The sequence below is a fragment of the Monodelphis domestica genome, chromosome 3 (assembly GCF_027887165.1).
Source record: "Monodelphis domestica isolate mMonDom1 chromosome 3, mMonDom1.pri, whole genome shotgun sequence".
Taxonomy (NCBI): Eukaryota; Metazoa; Chordata; class Mammalia; order Didelphimorphia; family Didelphidae; genus Monodelphis; species Monodelphis domestica.
Window position 1 is genome coordinate 1,549,742 of NC_077229.1, and position 21,372 is coordinate 1,571,113.

Consider the following 21,372-nt stretch of genomic DNA (forward strand, 5'->3'; position numbering starts at 1 on the left):
GCTAGGTGTCCCCCAGCTCCAGGGATGGCACAGGGGCAGGCTCTGCTCCTAATCTCTAGTCTCCAGGCTGGGATGGGTCAATCAGGCCTGCTTCAGAAGTCAGGGAGGCTTCAGAAGGAGTTGAGGGGAAATCAGTTGAGGCAGATATGGGAAAAGGAGTGTTTATAGCAGAAGGAAAGGGCTGGGCACTGCAGGTAGAGTTAAATGGTCTGTTAAGAAGGGTTCCAGTCAAGAGGACCTGAGGTCTGCTTTCTGGGTCAGGCAGGGGGTCAGCCTTCACCAGGCCCTTTGTGCCTTATTAGACCGGGGGGGGGGGGAGGGGGAAGGGGGATCCACATTCTCTTCTGTCAGTGCCATGTGTTGATTTATGGCTTGCTAGAATGACTGATCTGCCTTTGGCTGATGCCCAAGCATTCTGTAGAATCTCAGCTTTCTTTTTCATTTTTTTCAAACTTTTTAAAGCATTGAAAATGGTTTCAGGGCCCCATTCATCAATAAGACTTCCCACAGGCTCTGGAACCCAAAACATTCCTAATATATTGCATTTCTTAAGGCAACAAACTGTACATTTACTGTTATAGTGAGTCAGTGTATTCTTCCCATTTGTTAGATATTCAAGAACATTGTTTTGTGGAATTCCTTTTTAAAGGAACATACTTCATGGCATACAAATGCACCTCAGGCCTATAAGGTTAAAATTAATATTCAACAAATTCAAGTATTATGTTTTATGAGATCTTTTTACTCATCTATTATATTCTTAAGAATACTCTGCAGTATGGCTTCTCTGATGTACAGCAAGATTAGAGCTGCAACTGAATGCCTTTTGACACTACTTGCATTCATAAGATTTCTCCACAGTGTGGATTCTCTGGTTGTTCAGCAAGAGCAGAGCTCTGCCTGAATGTCTTTCTATACTGCTTGCATTCGTAAGATTTCTCCCCAGTGTGGATTCTCTGATGTACAGCACAAGTGGAACTCTGCCTGAATGTCTTTCCACAGTGCTTGCATTCATAAGGTTTCTCCCCAGTGTGGATTCTCTGATGGTCAGCAAGAGCAGAGGTCTTCCTGAATGTCTTTCCACAGTGCTTGCATTCATGGGGTTTCTCCCCAGTGTGGATTCTCTGATGAACAGCAAGATGGGAGTTACTTATGAATGTCTTTCCACACTGCTTGCATTCATGAGGTTTTTCCCCAGTGTGGATTCTCTGGTGTCTAGCTAGATGAGACGTATGCCTGAATGTTTTTCCACACTGTTTGCATTCATGAGGTTTCTCCCCAGTGTGGATTCTCTGATGTGTAGTATGAGTGGACTTCTGCCTGAATGTCTTTCCACAGTGCTTGCATTCATAAGGTTTCTCCCCAGTGTGGATTCTCTGATGAACAGCAAGATTGGAGTTATTTGTGAACATCTTTCCACACTGCTTGCACTCATGAGGTTTCTCCCCAGTGTGGATTCTCTGATGTGCAGCACAACTGGAGATCTCCCTGAATGTCTTTCCACACTGCTTGCATGCATGGGGTTTCTCCCCAGTGTGGATTCTCTGATGTTTAGCAAGACAAGAGCTCTGTCTGAATGTCTTCCCACACTGTTTGCATTCATGGGGTTTCTCCCCAGTGTGGATTCTCTGATGTTTAGCAAGACAAGAGCTTTGTCTGAATGTCTTTCCACACTGCTTGCATTCATGAGGTTTCTCCCCAGTATGGATTCTCTGATGTACAGCAAGATTGGAGTTATTTGTAAATGTCTTTCCACACTGCTTGCATTCATAAGGCTTTTCACCAGTGTGGATTCTCTGATGTACAGCACGACTGGAGATCTCCCTGAATGTCTTTCCACACTGTTTGCATTCATAAGGTTTTTCTCCAGTGTGGATTCTCTGGTGTTTAGCAAGACAAGAGCTGTGACTGAATACCTTTTGACACTGCTTGCATTCATAAGGTTTTTCCCCAGTGTGGATTCTCTGGTGTTTAGCAAGACAAGAGCTGTGACTGAATACCTTTTGACACTGCTTGCATTCATAAGGTTTCTCCCCAGTATGGATTCTCTGATGTACAGCACGAGTGGAACTCTGACTGAATGTCTTTCCACACTGCTTGCATTCATAAGGTTTCTCCCCAGTGTGAATTCTCTGGTGTTTAGTAAGACAAGAACTGTGACTGAATACCTTTTGACACTGCTTGCATTCATAAGGTTTCTCCCCAGTGTGAATTCTCTGATGTTTAGCAAGACAAGAGCTGTGACTGAATGTCTTTCCACACTGCTTGCATTCATAAGGTTTCTCCCCAGTGTGAATTCTCTGATGTACAGCATGAGTGGAACTCTGACTGAATGTCTTTCCACACTGCTTGCATTCATAAGGTTTCTCCCCAGTGTGAATTCTCTGATGTACAGCAAGATTGGAGTTATTTGTGAATGTCTTTCCACACTGCTTGCATTCATGAGGTTTCTCACCCGTATGAATTTTCTGACGTTCAGCAAGTCTGTCACTATGACTGAATGTCTTTCCAAACTGCTTGCCTTTATGAGGTTTGTCAACTGTGTGGATTCTCTGATGTTCAACAAGACTGGAGCTCTGACTGAATGTCTTTTCACATTCTTTGCATTCATAAGGTCTATCTTTAGTGTGGATTCTCTGATGTACAGCAAGACTGGCCCTGTGCATAAAAGTTTTTTGACACTCACTAATTACACTAGATTTTTCCTCAGTGTGCATTCTTTGATGTTCAATATGAGATGAATTTTGAGGTGCAATACAGAATTCTCTGAAAGCAAACTTATTAGGACTATCATTTATGAATCTTTGTAGTTCCATTTCTTCCAAAGAAGGGCTCATCTCTGTTGGATTCTCCTTCATTTCAGGTATGATCTCTCCTAAGAGAAACAAACAGTAAAACATACATATAGTGATATATACACATATATAACTCTCCTTTCCTCAACTGTCAGAACATAAACCCCTTTATATCCCATTTCCTCAGATAAGAAAAGTCTTCTGACTTAAATAGACACAAACCATCCTTTGAAAATGCCATTACGTCAAAAATAAAGAACAATTTAAATAACAAAGAGCCTCCCATGTGATCTCATTGGCTCTTCATAACAAATCTGGGATGTTGGACAAGCTAGCTTTATTACATTCGTAACTTAGACCATGACCACAGAAAGGCTGGATGATTGACTTAATCCCAAATCCTGGCAGCTAAGACCAAATCCTGTGAATGGGCAGGCTCTGTCCACAGTATTAGACTATTCACATTTAATCCTTTTGCTTTTATTTTCATTGTCTATACATTCAATCCTCTCATCACAGGTATGACACCACTTGGATAGACTAAATATTCCTATTACTTCATCATCTAGGTTCTCTGTAAGAATTATGCAATTCCCTTTGTGATTGCTATTGATCTTATTTTTTGTTCCAGTATCTGAGATCCGATGAAATTCAGTGTTTTTTTGCATTTACCCAAGGCATAAAAGTTTTTGTTCTGTGACCTACATCTTGAGAGCAGCCATTATCTTTTTCCTTAAATGCCTCCTATTACTAAAATAAACTCCTACTAAATATAAACAAAAACATGGCATTTCCCATGTTTAAAAATGTCTCATACAGTAAGTTGAGTCCATGATTCTTTTATAAAGAAATGGGTAAGAAAGCTTGTACAATTCTCTTCCTCTTTCCCACCTTATATAGATGTTGGCTTTTTCATGATATTCTTCTGTAAAATCCCAATAAAGGTGGTGGTGCACTCTCATTGTACCTCAGAAACTTGGTAGAACTTTTAAGCCTGGGCAAGTCACAGGAACTCTGTTGGTCTCAGGCTCCTTAACTATAACATGGATATAATAATATCAAGTGACTCCTGGCATTCCTATGAAGATCTAATGACATAATATTCATAATGTGTATGACACATTCTAGGGGCCATATGCAAATGGTGATTTTTTTTTTATCAACAGACTTTGGATTATTTCCTCCTTTGATTGCTTTTCTCCTCAAACTATTATCTTCACTCCTCTAATTATTTCCTGATTTCCCTGTTGAATTAAATGCATTTCCATTCCCTAACATTCCTTTCTCCCTGGGTCATCTCAGAGTGAGATTCATTTCTTCTTTCTAAACCACCTCCATGTTTGGGTTCTAGATTGTGAGCTTCAGGACAACCCAGACTGGTGTTTCCCTTCCTTTATTTACACAAAGCTTAGCACGGTTTCTAGAACATATTTATTATTTAATACATGTTTACTTATTGGGTCCAGGACTTATGTCAGGCCGAACCTCTACCAGGATCCTTGCATTCTGGTCTCTCTCCTGGAAGGCAAATGCATGCTCTGGCCTCAACTGTGTTGTTGTCCCTCTCTTGCTCTTATTTCTCAGTAGTGAACAGTAATTCCATTGGAACAGGAGCAGACCTAATCCTGCAGATCCCAGGGGCTTCTCTCTAGGATCTCCTCTCCCTAAAGTGAGGTGCTGTCGTCACCTGATTGTGCAAGAACAGGACAAAGCCTGAGCCCCAGAAACCAGGAAAGGGCCTGGGCTGATGATTTCGGGAAAGCTTAGCCCTGGATAACTTCCAAGTAAGGCAACAGTCTTCACTCCTGCTCATAGGCTTCAGGTCAATGGAAAGAAAAGAAATGCAAAGAAAAATCAGGAAACTAGCTGCCTGTCTCCAATCTACACTGAGGCTCCCTGACCTCAGCTGGGTGTTCACCATGGCAAGACAATCCTATGATGTCTCTCTCATGGATTCCCTTTGCCACCCACCACAGCAGCCTTCCAAATATTTACCTGGTCTCTTGCTCTCCCTCATGGCTTCCTCCCACCCTATGCCTCACCTTCTGAGCTGAGAACTTGACCTCATATTTCACTGAACAAAAGCTGGACTTCTCTGTAGAGCTCTCATATCCTCCATGTCTCACCTAGCTCAGTTGCCTCCTTTTCCCCTTTGGCCTCAGGATCAGAGGAAAAGGTCATTCTCCAAACTAAGGAAAAATCTCTTTCCATGCACAAAGAAGCCCATCCCATCCCTCATCTACACCCATCTATTCCTCCCTGCAGGGCCCTCTTCCCCATTGTTCTTTCATTTTCAGCCTTTCCCCCATTAAGGACCCAATGACTCTCTTGCTCTGGAAATCAATAAACCATCTCTCCCCAATCCTCCAGACATTCTCTCTTGATCTCTTCCCCCCACTGAGATACTGTCCAACACCTGTCCATGGATTCGGGGATAAACTACTAGAGATGGCATTTGCATTGCATTGTGCTACTGCCTTTCCCTTGTTTTCTCTGCTATGCTTTCCCCCAGAATACTCAACCTGGTTCTCCTAAAGCCTCAGGCCACTTCCCCCATTAGACCTCTCTAGTGATCCTGCTCTTCAGAGTCCCCTGGGGCTGGGATCTAGAGGGCTTCTATAGAACTGTCAGCATGCTTCTATCTGTTCCAGCAGAGGGTGAGCTCCATGAGGACAGGGAATGCCTACTGTAGACCTTTATGTCCCCTATAACTTAGCCCAAGACCTGGCACAGTGCAAACACTCATATATGTTTCTGGATACGAAAGAGTTCAGAGGGGATATGCTCAACCCTTCTAGCAACTGAAGGAGACTTCCAGGCCCCTCAGTCCCAAACACTTGTAAAAAATAGACTCGAATACAGGACTACAATCCCCCACAAGCCTTTGCTCCACTTCCCCAAAATGCTTTGTAATCTCACGGGAATTCTGAGGTGGGCCGAGATCGAGGAAGGATTTAAGCTGGTGGCAAAGGTCTTGTTGGCTCTCTTGGACTTCCGTTTTGGGGCAGGCATGGCTTTTTTTTTTTCATAATGTAGGTGAGGTTGTGTCTAGGCCACTCGATGGCCTGGACACGTGTCTCTTATCCTGTATTTTCTTTAATCCTTAATCTTCAATAAACCTCTAAAAAATATAATACTCCTTGCAGAGAGAAACTAATTTCTACCTGCCTCAGCTCCTGCCTCAGTCTCCCCCTCTCCCCTAAATTTTAGTCTTTACACACTTGACTTCTTAGAGGGTCACATACTGATCCCCTGAAGGGAGCTGATAAGAAATAGAGTACAATAGCCTCATCATACAGATAGGGAAACTGAAGTTCAGGGTGCAGTGACTTGCCAAGGAAGCCCCTGCTAAAACCTCTGAAAAGGAATTCCAAGTTGGCTCTTCCTGTCCCCAAATCTAGCCCTAGCTTCACCAGAGCACACAGAAGCCTCTGGTTACCTTGGCACTCCCACACCTCTGTTCCCCTTCCTCACCTGGGCAGCAGCTCATTAGACCTTCTTGCTCCAGCATCCATGGGGCTTCCCTCTGCTCCAAAGAAGAGATCACATCTTCTTGGGGAGCTTGAAGCCCTGGGCAAGGGAGAATCAATCAAGGAGGAGGATGGAGAGAAGCTCATCACTGAGTTCTCTTTAGGGAAAGGTGGAGGAGTCTAGTTACTCCAATTGGAGATTCTGTCCATGAGATTACCCCAGGAGTCTGTTCTCACTGCTTTTTCTGTAGGAGCCCAGGGTAGAATGTGCCTGTTACCCTGTTGGGGGACCTCAAATGAACAATAACCTCCCTCCCCCATCTTGTTCTGGTCCATTCTGACAGAAACTCCTGACCCTCAGAACTGGTCTGAGGGTCCATGTTCTGGGTAGGTCTGAAGCCCTAGACAGAGACCTAGAGGGATTGGCTTTTGTCCCATCACCCTGTCTGCTCCTCCTTCCCTGACACATCTCTGAGCCTCGGGGACTCTTCTCTCGGGGAGTTTCTGCCTCCTCTCCTAGGAAACTCAGCAATCTTTGTTGGGCCCAATTCTGTCTCGGCTAGTCCATTCATCTTGACAATCACAGAGGAGGGCAAGCAGGGCCTGTGGGAGGCTTGCGGGGAGTTCTGAGGGAGTGTCTTCACAGTATATCAGGTGGGGAGAGGATGGGGGAGAAGTTTGGAGAACCAATCTGGAACCAGAATATTCAATTTTGGGGCATTCTCTTCTGAGAAGGCTGCACTCAGTCATTAGTTTTCCATTATCTAGAAATGAGAGGCAGCTCAAAGAGGAGGGGGCAGGGGCCTGGGATTAGAAGCAGGAAGGCCTCAGTTTACATTTCACCACAAACAGTTCTTATACAGGTGCCTCAGAATAAGCCACTTAATCAAATCTATTTCCTCATCTGTAAAATGGGAATAATTGTGTTACTGAATTAGGAAGATAAAGGTGAGGAAGAAGTGCCATAATATTATAGAGAAAACCCTTGGCAGAGCCCTGGGACAAGAGCAGGTCTTTATAAATGCTTCGTCCCTTCGTTCCCTTCTTCACTGGCTCAGCTGGAGGCTTAGTGCAATAGGAAGGAAGACTAAGGACAAATCATCTCTCCTGAGGACACCAAGGAGCTGTGAGCTATGGGTTTATTCTGGTTAAAGAGAAAAAGATCCCAAATAGATTCATCCAAGAGGGAAAGAGGGTGGGAGGAAAATCCTCCTGAACAGTTTTCCTAGATGGATTTTGGAGACACAATTTCCAGCCAGAGAGGCGAGATAGAATTGGCTCGGAGATTACTTTGACACCTGAGATTCTCCAACACGCATTTGATCTCAGACTTCAGGAGCACCAAAGTGTGTTGATTTAGAATCTTGAACCCTAGAGACTACATTTCCCACAACCCCCTTTTCCTTTTCCTGTTTGTGCATCTTCGTATGTGGGGGGAGTTTTGAGTTCTGATTCTGCCCACGTGGGGACTCTGGTTCCATGGTGGGAGAGGGAGGAGTGGCTTTAGTTTTTGCTAGCCTTACTTCTTTATACTTCAAGATAAATGTTTAAAAATATTATTAAATATAATACTTAGAGTACAGGATATTAATTTTAATCTTTACAAAAGGGAGCCCCCAAGTTCCCATTACACAATGCAAAGTCCTTTTACAGGAGAACCAGGAAGCAGGAGGGCCCTGGCTCTGGGAATTGGCATACCAGCCCTCATCCCTTCCTCCTGACTGAAAACTGCTCCCAACCCTGCCTGCTGCTGAGGGTGACATTCCCTTGGATGGCAGACTCGGGCGCCAGGGAGAGGCTCCTTACCCAGAGAGAGCAGGTTCCGGGCATTCTCCAGCATCACCTCCCTGTACAGCTCCTTCTGGGGAGGGGACAGGAGGCGCCACTCCTCCCCAGTGAAGTCCACAGCCACATCCTGGAAGGTCACCACCTCCTAGAGCAACCCAGGGTAGAGCACAGAGAGCTGAAAGTCACATCACAATGAGGAGCCCACCTCTGGTCAGTTACAGGAGGAAACTGACCCACAGAGAAGGGAGGGGCCCAAAGTCCCACCCTTTGTCAGTGTCAGAGCCAGCACTAGAAGCTGAGTCTGTAAGAGCCCAATGGAGGCTTAAGGAAAGGAGCTCAATGAAGCTGAGGAGTTTCTAGTATGTGAAGAGAAATTTTTTTTTAATTTTATTTAGTCAATTTAGAACATTATTCCTTGTTTACAAGAATCATATTTCTTTCCTTCCCTCCCTTCTCCCCACCCCTTCCCATAGCCAATGTGCAATTACACTGGGTTTTACATATGTCTGAAGGGAAATTACTAGAGGATGTCCAGTACAGTACCACAGAGGAGAAGAGGAGGTAGATACAGAGAAAATGGGGACACACAAGGGCATCTCAAGGACCAGAAACTCAAGAGCTATAGTTGCTATAGAGACTCATGTGAATCCTAATGATAGCTGGTAGAACCCCTCATGGCTGCAAAGAATGGGTTTGTTTGTAGTTATCCTAAAATGGGCTCTTATAATTTTGGGGATTTTGGTACTTCTTAGAATATGTATTAGTTGTTGTGCTACTGTTTTTAAAAGGCTTTTTCCTGGTGGAAAAAATTATGTACTCTCACCCTGTGGATCCTGGCCAAGTTAAGAGGGATATAAATCTCATTTCTGAGTGAGCACCTTTTGGGCTGTACCTCTGTGGGGCTAACTAATTGTTGAATGGAATATGAACTGTGAAATTATGATTTTTAAATTTTTTTTGTTCTTTATGTTTTTAATGGGATATTTTATTTTTTCTTTCTTTTTTCCTACCCTTGGTGATACTTCCAGTCCTCCTCTGAGCCAGTCTTCCAGTCACTTCTCCAAGTCAGTGCCCGACTGTCCGAATGCCTGAATGTCCATCTTCCCTCCAGCTCCAAGTGACTGATCCTTCTTCACTCCAAGCCCAGGTGACTGACCGTCCCTTCAGTCTTTTTTCCCCCCCTCTATTTAAAGACCTTTTTCTCTTGTGTCACCTCCCCTAAATTTTCATGTCTATCAATCACAGCAGACACTTTTCTCCAGAACTGCCCATTCTTTAGTTCTCACTTTCTTTGGTTAGATTTTTCTCCAGGCCTGTCCATTCTTTAGTTCTCACCTTTTCTGGTTAGATTATATCTTTTTGGGTTACTTAACACCTCTTTTGGTAAGTTCACCTTTTGTAGTTACCTAACACCTTTTTGTGGTTAATTCACCTTTTGTAGTTACTTAACACCTTTTTGTAGTTAAAAATCTAAAAATAGATTGTAGCTTATAATCCTAATTTCACTATAAAGGAAGAGCTAAGTACCTTCATTGTTACAATCAGGAGATTACAATTTTATCTTCACAATAAAGAAAGAGCTAGCTGAATCCAATCTTCATACCATCAATCACTTCTCCATCCCAGAAGGGCTATCTGCTACTCCTATGCAAAAGCATTTTGAGAGTGATGATTACGATTATATGGTACAGCCTATTTTTTTTGGAGATTACCAGGAGATAAAGACTATAGGGTACCCAAAAGGATGATAACATTGAGTCAAAGGTTTGCTTGTATTTCCACAAGAAAATGGAAACATCTGCACATCCAACAAGCACATCAAACCATGGAAAGGACCAGATCCAGATGCAGATGGAGCAGATATGCATCCAGGACCAAGCATGACACACCATGTGGCCCAGGACCAGGAAGAGAAGCAAACACATGACATTGATAACCTGCAAACCAGCCACACACAATACACATCTGGTGAGATGCTCACTACACACTTGCCAAAGACTGCAATTATACCCCTCTTAGTAATATGCACTATCATTGCCCTGATGGATAGTTGTCAGGCTGAAATCTATTGGTCTATTAAACCTAAACCCCCAGTATTAAAGATGTTAACTTGGATGGACAAGCGCCCACTTGTGTATGTTAATGACACCAAATGGCTACCATATCCAATTTTAGCTAGCATTCCCATGGAATCAGAAGGGCCTACCTACAATTATTCAGGTGTTACTGTATACCCTCCATTCTGTATGTCTACTTTATGTACTGACAAAAAGAATTCATTTTGTATACCTCATAGAATTCAAACTTGGATTGTAAGAAATGCTACTGATAACAAGCATATAGACATTGGTATGGCTGCCATAGGAAAAGGGGATAGAATACATCACCTACCACATAAACCTAACTGACCTGAGAACAAAAAATTGTGTTTAAATCAGGTAGAGACATTGCACAGGGATTAATCATGAGCAGATTGTTCTGGTCAACCCCCTAGAAAGGATGAGATGTCAGGTAAAGTAGACTTTGAGGTTTTTAATTGGGGACCTAAATTACATTGTGGATTTTATGATCTATTGATACGTTCCAATGGAATTAGAGGACATGAGAGATGGCATGTTCCATGTACAACACAGTATAAGATTGAATGATTTACACAGGCTGATGTATCAAGTCCCAGACTTGCTATTGATGTAGATCCCATTCAAAATACTCAGTTGAAAATTATGGCAGCCATCCATTCAATTCATAAATTTCAGGTCAATATTACAAATGTCGGGGTTGATTTAGAAAATGCCACTCATGTCAACATTATAGCTTGTGTATTTGCTCCTTATGTAACGTTAGTAGGTAGTACACTTAACATCTCTATAAACAAAAAAGGTCTGTAGGAGATTCAATGGTTAAACTGTTATCTGCATCAATGTATAGATTCTATGCATGACAATACCTATGTAGCTGTTATGTACCAACCACCATTGGCATGGTCACCTGTGACTCTTACAGCCACGAGCATTCACTCCAACTGCTCATTTCCTTCACAAAGCATTTAATCTCATTAAACATCGCTCCAAACATTTTATATTGACAATTATAGGAGCGGTAGTTTCCAACATTGCTGCTTTTATGGCACTAACTACAGCAACAATTGTATTGATTAACTCTATAAAACCAAGGTTTTATACAAGAAGTTGTAGCTAATTCATTTGGCACACACAATGTCTTAACCTTGCTTTTCAGGATGAATTAGAAACTTTAAAAGATGCTGTATTTTGGCTAAGAAACAAGGCTGAAGCTTTACACACTAGAATTACTTATCCATGTCATTGTGTCAGGGAAGTTCATTCCTTCCACCTCCTGGTTGCTGACATGTCTGTCAACATTCCTAAAATGCCAGCACAGCATCTGCAAACATCAATAAAAGAGAGGGGCAGGGACTGACCAGGGATTTGGGATGAACTCCAGGAGGGAGCAGGGCAATAAGAAGAAAGAGGAAGGGAATGGAGGCTAGGCAACTCAGTCAGATAACTTGGAATTAAGGATGAGATTTAAATCTGTGCTGATCTACCTCTGCTATTAATGAACTTTATAAAAGAAATAACTAGTAGATATATATATATATATATTAGTTTAAATGTAATAGTATTACCCCTTTGAAATATGTTTCATATGAATGACAATCCGTAGTACAACATTAAATTTTTGCATTAATTTTATTCTTAAGGCATTTAATTATTATCCTTTTCTATTATTTCCTTTTTCCCAAGCTTTTTCATGTTATTTTACCATATGTCTTCTTTTCTAAGTACTTGCAGTATATTAAAAGCAATATTAATATTTTGATCATGAAGCATACATTTACAATATCTCTAAGCTTATATATATATATATATACATATCTCTATCTGTCTATATATATATATATATATATATACATATATACGTAGGTACCCTAGGAGTTATTGTGTCTGATTACAGAAGGGATTCAAATGGAGGCATTACACTTTGCCAAAAAGACTAAGATCTAGAGAGACCTAAAATCAATGAGATGGATAAACACGCTAAGGTTTTGTTGGAGGTAAAAGGATGCAATGTTTTGATACCCTCAAACACAGGACAGCGTGGTACCACAGTTCCAACCAAATATCTATATGGCTGGCATCTTCGCTTCAATATTTCTAAGACTCTATGCATAAACAGACTAAGAGAAAGACTTTCCTCTCACCCCAAACTATAGTCCCTTCTTTTGATTTAAAGTTCTAGCAACTTCCTACAGTTCTGGCTGAACATGGGTAAAATGCTATATTAATGCACCTGTCTTACAGGACTGTGGGACTGATATCACATTAATTCAGGATCACTTGTGAGTTAAGGTCATATTTATAAATTTTTTGTCAATTATTGTTCTTACATAAGCTTTTTTTTTAATTTAATTATGCTATTTGATTTAGAATTCATTTTTCTTTTAGTTTTGTTATACCTACTATTCTTATTTTTTATTGTTATTTTTGTTTAGTTTCTTTTACTATTATACACCCTCATCTTAATTTTTAAACAAAAAGGGGGCTGTGTAGCATCCCAGGTCTATTATCAACTTTAAAATATTACTGATGCATTGATATTATAACCTATGTACTCATAAACCAAACTCATGGTCATATTACTTCTTAATTATCGTATTTCCAAACCTTCAGTCCAAAGGACAAAAGAATTCCTGGGCAGGGTATTAGCTGCCACAGAGACCTAGCTACCTCCTTGTTACAAACAGAAAACAGTGTCTTGAAAGCCAAAATTAATCAACTGGAAAATGAGAAAAAGGAAATGAAAGATGATGCAAAGGAGATTAAAGATGAGGTAAAGAGGATGAAAGATGACCTCCAAAGAAAATCAGACCAGAAAGAGAAGGATGACCAAAAAGCCAGGGATAAAATCCAGTCTTTAAGAACCAGAATACAACAAATAGAATTAAGTGACCTCACAAGGCAGCAGGACACTATAAAACAAAACAAAAAGGATGAAAAAATTGAGGAATATGAAGCATCTCATTCACAAAACAGAGGATTTAGAAAATCGTTCAAGGAGAGACAATTTAAGAATCATTGGATTACCAAAAGACCGTGACAAAAGAAAAATCCTGGACACAACACTACAGGAAATTATTCAAGAAAACTGCCCCGATATTCTAGAACAAGAGGGAAAAAGTGGAGATTGAAAGAATCCACAGATCACCTCTTGTACTTAATCCCCAACTGACAACACCCAGGAATATTATAGCCAAATTCAAGCACTATCAGACCAGAGAAAAGATATTACAAGCTGCCAAGAAGAAGTCATTCAGATACCATGGAACCACAGTGAGGGTAACGCAGGATCTGGCTGCATCCACACTGAAGGACAAAAAGGCATGGAATATGATATTCCGGAAAGCTAGGAACTAGGTCTACAACCAAGAATCAACTACCCAGAAAAACTGACTATATTATTACAGGGGAAAGTATGGTCATTCAACAAAATAGAAGAATTCCAAGAATTCGCAAAAAAAAGACCAGACCTGAACAGAAAATTTGACATTCAAGCACAGAACTCAAGAGAATCATCAAAAGATAATGAAAAAAGAGGGGAAAAAGAAAAACAAAACAAAAGGAAAAATTTTAAGAGACTCAATAAGTTAAAATGAGATGTATCCCTAAAAGAAAAGAGGGCATTGGTAACTCTTAAAAATTGTGGTTATCACCTGGGCAGCTAGAAGAATTACACGTAGAAGGAACAGTGACAAACTATATAGGATGAAAGGACAAGACATAAATAGGTATATAGATATATGCATGCATAAATACATATATATGTGTGTACACATATCCTTATATACACAACTAGGGCTAAAAAAAGAGGTTAATACTAAAAGAAATGGGAAAAGAAACAAATGGGGGTAAATTTATGTCACAAAGAAGCTCATGTACTTAACCCATACTTATAGTGATGCAAAAGCCCTTAAGCTAAGTCTATTTTTAAATCTAATACAAAAAGGTACTAAGTACCTATGAAGGTCAAATTAATCACTAAAAGGTCAGGCAACTTGCAAGGGACAAGCTTAACAAAAGAGGTGTGAAGTTTTAGTCTACTCGGGTGTGAATTACTCAGAAGTTTTAGTCTACCCAGAGAAGTTGAGAACTAAAGAAGATGTGAATTAAGAATGGTCAGTCCTGTGAAAATGTCTACTGTGATTGGTAAATGTGAGAATTTAGGGGAGGTGACATAGGAGAAAATTCTCTTTAAAAGGAGGTCAGAAAGGCCTCTGAAATTAGTTCAGCTTGCCAAAGCTGAATTGGAGGGCTCGATGGCTAAACTTCGTTGAGCTGAGGAGCTGAACTGGTGGGTCTCTCTGAATACTAGAATCTTGCTTGGGACAAATCTTGTGGTGAGTGGATTAAAGACTGACTGATCTCTCTCTTAAGGCTTAAGCCTAGGCTGGCCTAGCCCTTTTCTCATTCTTTCCGCTTACTCTCTCTCTCCCTTTCATTAATTCCTTAATTTGTATTAATTAAAATATCCATAAAACCCAGCCGACTTGGATATATTTCATATTTGGGAATTTTTCCCATGGCGACCACTTTATTTTTGATTTAACGCAAGACACTGTCTTGAAACCATATTTTTTTGGTCACAGTTTATGACAACAACTCTTTTATCTGTAACAATACACTATAATCACACACCACAACTTGTTCAGCCATTCGCCACTTAATGAAGGTCCCCCCCATTTCCAATTCTCTGCTACCACAACAAGACCTGTTATATAAATATCTTTGTATAAATAGGTTCTTTCCCCCTGTTGGGGATCTCTAGGATACATGCCTACATCAAAGGGTATGTACAGTTTGAAATCCTTTTGGGCAAAGTTTCAAAATGGACCCCCAAATGGTCGATCAATGGATGACAACTCCACCAACAATGCATGAGTGTCCCAGCTTTCATGTATCTCTAATGTGATCATTTTCTTTTTATGGCACAATGGCTAAAATGACAGGTGTGAGAGGGTTCCTCAGTGGTGTTTTACTTTGCAGTTCAAGGACACAAGTGCTTAGCCGAACTCATGACAGAGGTAATTACCAAAAAAATGGAAAACTTTACTTAAAACAGAAAAACTTCTGCACAGAACTAAGGAGAAAAAAGACCCCTACCCCCTTATACTTGATTGGATTTTAGTGATCGTGATAGGTTTAAGTTAATCGGCATTGTGATTCTACAGTGATTACTATAAATTCCATTATAATCTTAATACAATCAGTAAAATTCATAATTTTACAAGGATTTCTAACTAAAGCATAAAAACTGCTTCTAAGGGGATATCTAACCCCTCCCTAAGTTTGTACTTCCCTTGATCATAAGATGCTATCTGAGTCTCATGTCCCGCTATGGCACAAACCTCACACACCCTTTCTTGTTTGGGAAGAGTCATCTCTCCCCCCAGATCAGATGAGAGAGAGGTCTATATGATGTTACGTCTTGTGACCTTGTTCAGAAGTATTCATTTTGCTATAAACCAGGTCTCGGCCTCTGGGTGTTGTCTCTTGCCAGGGTCTTACAACGTAATATATGCACGAGAGCGCTTGTATTGGAAGACTTGGCCTTCCAATAAAATCTAACTTTCTACCTTGACTTGGAGAACTTTGGTTTTTTGACTTTATTTACCTAAACTGTCTATAAGGAGTCTGTGGGTTTCCATTGCACAACAGAACCCCAATCTGTTTGCCTCAGTTTCCTCCACTGTGAGAGAAGGAGAATAAGAACATGTACCCCCAGAGTATTATTGCACAGATGGCGGAAAGCCAATTTTTAGGTTGCCACTGAGACGGATGCCTTTCTGTCAAGGCCAGGAAGTCGAAGGCCACAGCCGACCCCGGTCAGACACCAGAGCAGCTTCGGGGATACATTGTACTCCGCCGAGCTGCAGAGTCCTAGGACCTGGCGGGAGCGGCGGGGCTCCTGGAGGCCCAGGCGGGAAGTGTCGGCCCCACAGGGACGCGTAAGAGGTAGGATTCGAACTCAGTCCGGCTCTCTGCCGCCCGCCCTCCCTCCGACCCCTCCTCTCTCGGGCCCCCTACCCCGAGGTCCCTCGCCACCACTTCATCATCACCGCCACAGGAGGAGCGGGGCGGAGGGAGGAGGAGGGGTAACCCAGTACGATCTTCACTTCCGGTTGCCCGGAGGCCTCTGCGATGCTCCTTCCAGGGCTGGATTGCCCCGCCCTGTCCTTGGGCTGCCCCTCCTCCTCTCCCTTCCTAGGGAGCCTCCCTTTGAGCCCCGCCCTCCGCCCCTCCCCGGTGGTACCTGTGCAATCCTGCTCACTTTTGGGCGCTCCGGTCTCCTGGCTTTCGGAAAGACGGAAAAGGCTGCCGGGGCCTCCGGCGTCCCCAGTTCCCAGCTCTTCTCTCTCCTAATACAGCTCGGGGCGCTGCGCTTTCCTCGCGGTCTCTGCATTCCCGGTTTGTGCCAGGCAGGAGGGGGGCGCGAGGGCACCGCGCGGGGCATTCTGGGTAGCAGATCGATCTCCAGGTGGGCTCTGGTGCTGCGATGGGGACTTTCTCTGGCGCTGCTTCCCGAAGCCAGTCAGGAAGACGCCGGAAGGAGGTCCGAAGGGGGTTCCTGGTCCGGTCCAGCCAGTTCCGGGCCTTTTCTGGTGTCGGGCTCCCTTTCTCCGTAGCCTGTCAAGGAAGCCCCCTTCTGCCCAGTGAGGCTTCCTGGAGCCTCTCCCCGGCCATCACGCGGTTTCCTTCTTCCCGGCATCCTCCCCGCTTCCCTGCTTTCTCTACTCCTTTCCCGCAGCCTCCTCCGGCTTCGCCTTCCCCCGCATCACCCGCCTCTTCTCAGCATCCCTTTTACCCGCTCTCCTTTCTCAGGCTCCCGCCTCCGCCCCTCCCCGTCTCCCTCCGCCCCCTGCTCGCTCCTCTAACTCCGCCTCCCTTCTCAGACTCAGCCTAGGGAGGATTAGAGGGGAGGAAAGGAAGGGGCAGGGTCTGAGGCGGGGGCGGGGCCGGGGGGGGCGGAGCTTAGTCTGCGCTGAGAGAACTTCCCAGAGCCAGAGCTGGGAGCCAGAGGGAGGAGCGCCGGAAGTAGAGGGAGAGACGGCCTGGCTTCTGGCTTCCCGCGGGTCATGCCGCGCCCCCTTCGCCCCGCCCCCGACCACTGGGCACCTGGAGGTCCCGCAGGGGCGCGGCCGGGATGCTGCGCCCAGAACAGGCGATGGCCCGGAGAAGAGCAGCTGCGGCCGCGGGGACAAGCTCGGGAGCCCTTCGGAGCCGGAGCCGAGGCCACAGCCTGCGCCCTCACCGGGGGCACCGAGGGGGCGCTCAGCCGGGCCCCCGGAGCGCTGTTTTCCGAAAGCGGCCCCCCCCTCCCCCGGGCCTCCGCGCCCTCTCCTCGGACCCCGAGCCGCAGTGCAGAGGGATGGAGAGGGAGGAGAGAGAGTTGCTCTTACTCCAGGCCAGGAGTTTGACGGTCTCGTGAGCTGGCCACAGCCTCAGCCCCAGCTGCTCGGCCCGTTGGAGGGGCCTCAGTGGACACTTTAGGACGGGGATCTCCAAGCGTCTTTTTCTCGGCCTTCAGGGCCAGGGAGCCCCAGCCACAGAGGGCAGGGGTGGAAGGCACGGAGGAATTAGATGGAAGAATTAGCCCCTCCCCCATCACCCCGGGGCTCCCAGAAAAGCACCGACCCCCGACTCCCCCCCCTCTTTGTTAAGGTCCCGGAATTCACCCACCATCATGGAAGACCACGGACAATGCAATCAGACACGAACAGGCCCTTTATTGAAAAAGACTGATGCGCGCATCAGGGGGAACCAAGTTGCTTCTGACAGGCTTTTTCATGAATAACCTTTGTTGGAAAGTTGCTTTTTGCAGCTGGGGTCTCGGGGCTGAAGCTGATCAGGGACCTTGAGCAGATCCCAGTGCAAGGGCCGAAGCTTATCCATCTGTAGCCGGGCCTTGGCATTCTTCCTGGCTGAATTTCTCAGGGCAGCTTTCAATTTTGATCTCCCTCATCTTCGGGCCCTGCTGGGCTGGGGCTGACCGCAGCACGTGCGGGGTATTTACTGGGAGAAAAGAGCGTCCCCTGGTGGTCGGACTGCTCTGCTGCGGGCCTTCTGGGGCAGCCTGCAGGCTTCTGCGCCCCTCCCCCAGACCACTGCAGGGAGCCAAGCCAGGCAAACTGATGTGGGGGAGGGGTAAAGGAACTGCTCAGCCTGATAGAAAAGGGATTCCTGACTGAGAAGCTGGGCGGGGCCGGCCTGGAAGAGAACCTCTGAGGGAGCAGTTAAGGAGTTGTTGTGACCAACACCGGAAATACACGGAGGGGCCTCTGGGAGGAGCCTCTGGGACCGGAAGTGCTTTTAAAGCCCCGGTAGCTTTTCTTTTCTGTCTTCTTTCCCTTCTAGGTATCCCCTCCTTCCCTCATTGAAAACAAACATACAAAAGAAAACCAAACCGTACTAACAAATGTACATCAATAAGGAAAAACAAAGCTTCTCATAAGGTGCTTATATCTGAAAATGCGTAACATTCCGTACCTTTCGTTTCCATTATCTGTTTGTACACCGTGTTGATCGGACTGTGCTTTTCTCTTTAGTTCCTCGTTGCGTGTTTATGTTTTAATTTTCAACACTTTTAAAAATCTGAGCTTTTCAGTATGTTCGCTCTGTAAACATAGCAGGATCTTTAGGCAATTGCCCTTTTCTTCATCTTAAGAATAGTTTCTGCTTTTGGCTTCAGAATCTTTTTCTTGAGAATTTCACATCCTAGAAAGTTTTGGGCCATTACGTTTGTCCTGTCCTTTTCCTGAGCTCTATAATCTGTTCTCCTAAAATCTAGGGTGTACATTAGACTGTCTTTAAAAAAAACAAAACTTTCACTGTCGCAAACTGTCATGAAGCAGTCACTTGCCCCCAAGATTCCTGTCATTTTTAGTAAAGCCGCCTTGTTTGTCAGATCAGGTCGGTGAGATGATGCATGTCAACCACTTTGCAAATCTTGAAGCACAAGATAAATGTTAACTATTGTTATCAGTTCTTATTGTTTTTAGCCTATATTTTATTATTATTAATCATCATTTAAACATTTTACAGATTTATTAGCTATCTGGCTTTTGGTAGAAAGAATACTAGAATTGGATAGTCAAAGTCTCCCATTTTTATAATAATATACTTCTATGCCAGTTTTGTGATCTATTTCCCAAGCTCCTCATTTAATTCTTCTAATCAAGTTTATCTGTAGTGAACCTCTTCAACAAATATAATTTCTTTTCTACTACTGACCCAAATGCTTTCTACCATTTTTTCTCTCTTAAGTTCCTAAATTCCTAAGAGAGACAGAAAAGAGAGAACACATATATACATGTTTTTATATCTTACTATTTACCATATATTAGTATTTTTTAAATTCCTTTATAATATGTGTTCTAGTGTTGAAATCTCTTCCCAAAATCATATTCTAGGAATGTGACCCATCATACTAGTTCCATTTCATATCTCCAGAAATATTGAGTTTTATTTTATTTATAAGTAAAATGAAAATCTCTCAACAAAAATAATAAACATTCATCCTTCAATATAGGTATTCCAATTACAGCCCACCCGTGCTGTCTAATTTTTGTCTGTCTTTCTAGAAATCCTCCATAAGGGTGTCTTATCTGTGAATGAATGAATGAATGAATGAATGAATGAATGAATGAAAAAGCATTTAAAGCTATTATGCCAAACTCTGTTAAGTGCTAGGGATACAAATACAAATGTAAGGATAATACCTTCCCTCAGCTTGTATTCTCATGAAGAAAACAGTACATAAAGGGGAGTAGTAGCCATGAAGGAATATTTTGTTTTGAAAAGTGTATGGGGTGCTCAGGGAGGAGTAGTATCTCTGGTATGGAGGGCTTGTCATGCCCTCCTAGGGCAGCTCTCCAACCTCTGACCCTCCCCTGACACCCAGCTCTCACTTGTGGCTCCCACTAGCTGCTAGCATGCGACAGTGGCCACACCCTGGGCAACGGCTTCGACAAGCTGGCTAAACCTTGTGAGGGGAGCCATCGGGTCGTCGACCCCTGGTGAACCAGGGCTTTGCTCACCCAGCATGTGAAGACTGCTTCGGCTGAACAGATGGAAGAAACCAATAAGAAGGTTCAACAGCTGAGAGGGCGACGCAGCAAAGCACTGTGGAGTGCTCAGGGCGTGTTGGAGCACAAAAGACAACATGGCCATCCAATGCAGCTGAGCAAGTCTCCAGGTGTAACAACTTTTCGTGCCACTGGACCCAGGCTTCCAATGCCGAGAGAGTGGGACTGTCTCTGTGCATCAACTTTTCCACTTAAATCTCCTTCACGCACAAGTGTCTTTGTGCACACTCATCTATACACCATAGATGAAAATGCACAAAGACAATTGTCATCCTCGGTTACCAAGAGACTACTACTACCTTAAAGTGTGTTTTTCACCCTGTTTCCTAGTCTACATCAAATACTTTTATAATAAGTATTAAGAGAGTTTTTTCTCTCAGGGTGAGGGAAAAGGAAAGAGAAGTTAACTTCCTCTGGGTGGGGGAGAAGGTGGGAAATCACCATTTCCTGTCCTAAGGCACCTTGTGGAAAGGGAAAGTGTTTAGACCTTTGGACTGATTCATCTCCCTTTAGAGGACCAACTCTTTTCTTCCAAGAATGAAGGGCAGATCTCTGAAATCCTTGAAACCCCTTTATCAGTTTTTAATGTCTATTGTGTGTATGTGTGTGTTTCTGGCTGTGGATCTGGAGGCTTTGTGGAACGTCATTGCTTGGAATAGACTTAGTTGTTATAAGGAGGATCGAGAAATAGGAAGGATATTTCAAGTAGGAGATCTTTTTTGAATTTTATGATGTGGGAGAAAGTAGGGGAGACCTGGCCACTCTGAGTCCATTACTAGTTTGTGTCCTCTGCTCTGAGTTGGGGGGAGGGACCAGGATGGATTTCAGGTGTATTCTGGGTCAGGAAAGTTTAGGTCAGAGCTCACAGAATCTTAAAATCACAGATTTAGGACTGCAAGTAGATTTCATGGTCATCTAGTTTAATGCTCTCCATTTTCCAAATGACTAAACTGAGACCCCCTCAAATGAAGTGGCTTGACCTGGGTCACACAGATAGTACCCAATTATTTGCTCTACCTGGATTCCTGTGGATCTTGCCATTGGGGGAAAAAAAAGGATTTAAGGGGAACTGCTTGAACTGTAAGGCCAGTCTTTAGGGTCATTAGTTCAAAGGCCCAACCAGCTCTGAAGATCAGATTCTCTTTTTCCTCTTGCTGTC

General features: G+C 43.6%; 1 protein-coding gene and 1 long non-coding RNA gene across 2 annotated transcripts; one reads left to right on the forward strand and one right to left on the reverse strand.

Annotated features, from left to right (window-relative positions):
* Positions 1–721: 721 nt before the first annotated feature.
* On the reverse strand, positions 722–19,662 carry LOC103093559 (zinc finger protein 420-like). The gene is made up of 4 exons (XM_016432477.2): positions 16,382–19,662; positions 8,072–8,198; positions 6,270–6,365; positions 722–2,875 (listed from the first exon to the last, which is right to left on the reverse strand). The coding sequence occupies exons 1-4, from the start codon at positions 16,580–16,582 to the stop codon at positions 843–845; spliced, it is 2,457 nt and encodes an 818-aa protein (XP_016287963.2). The 5' UTR covers positions 16,583–19,662; the 3' UTR covers positions 722–842.
* On the forward strand, positions 8,286–10,167 carry LOC103104878 (uncharacterized). The gene is made up of 3 exons (XR_008917235.1): positions 8,286–8,412; positions 9,082–9,200; positions 9,839–10,167. It is a non-coding gene; the product is annotated as an uncharacterized LOC103104878 (long non-coding RNA).
* Positions 19,663–21,372: the final 1,710 nt, after the last annotated feature.

What these genes read in the sequence shown, in the direction of transcription:
- LOC103093559 (XM_016432477.2), bottom strand. Translation starts at nt 16,582, where the DNA reads ATGCCCCGCGCGGTGCCCTCGCGCCCCCCTCCTGCCTGGCACAAACCG. An exon ending in AAGTGAGCAGGATTGCACAG is followed by an intron (nt 8,199 to 16,381) that starts GTACCACCGGGG and finishes GGGTTGCTCTAG; the next exon opens with GAGGTGGTGACCTTCCAGGA. An exon ending in CCGGAACCTGCTCTCTCTGG is followed by an intron (nt 6,366 to 8,071) that starts GTAAGGAGCCTC and finishes TCCCTTGCCCAG; the next exon opens with GGCTTCAAGCTCCCCAAGAA.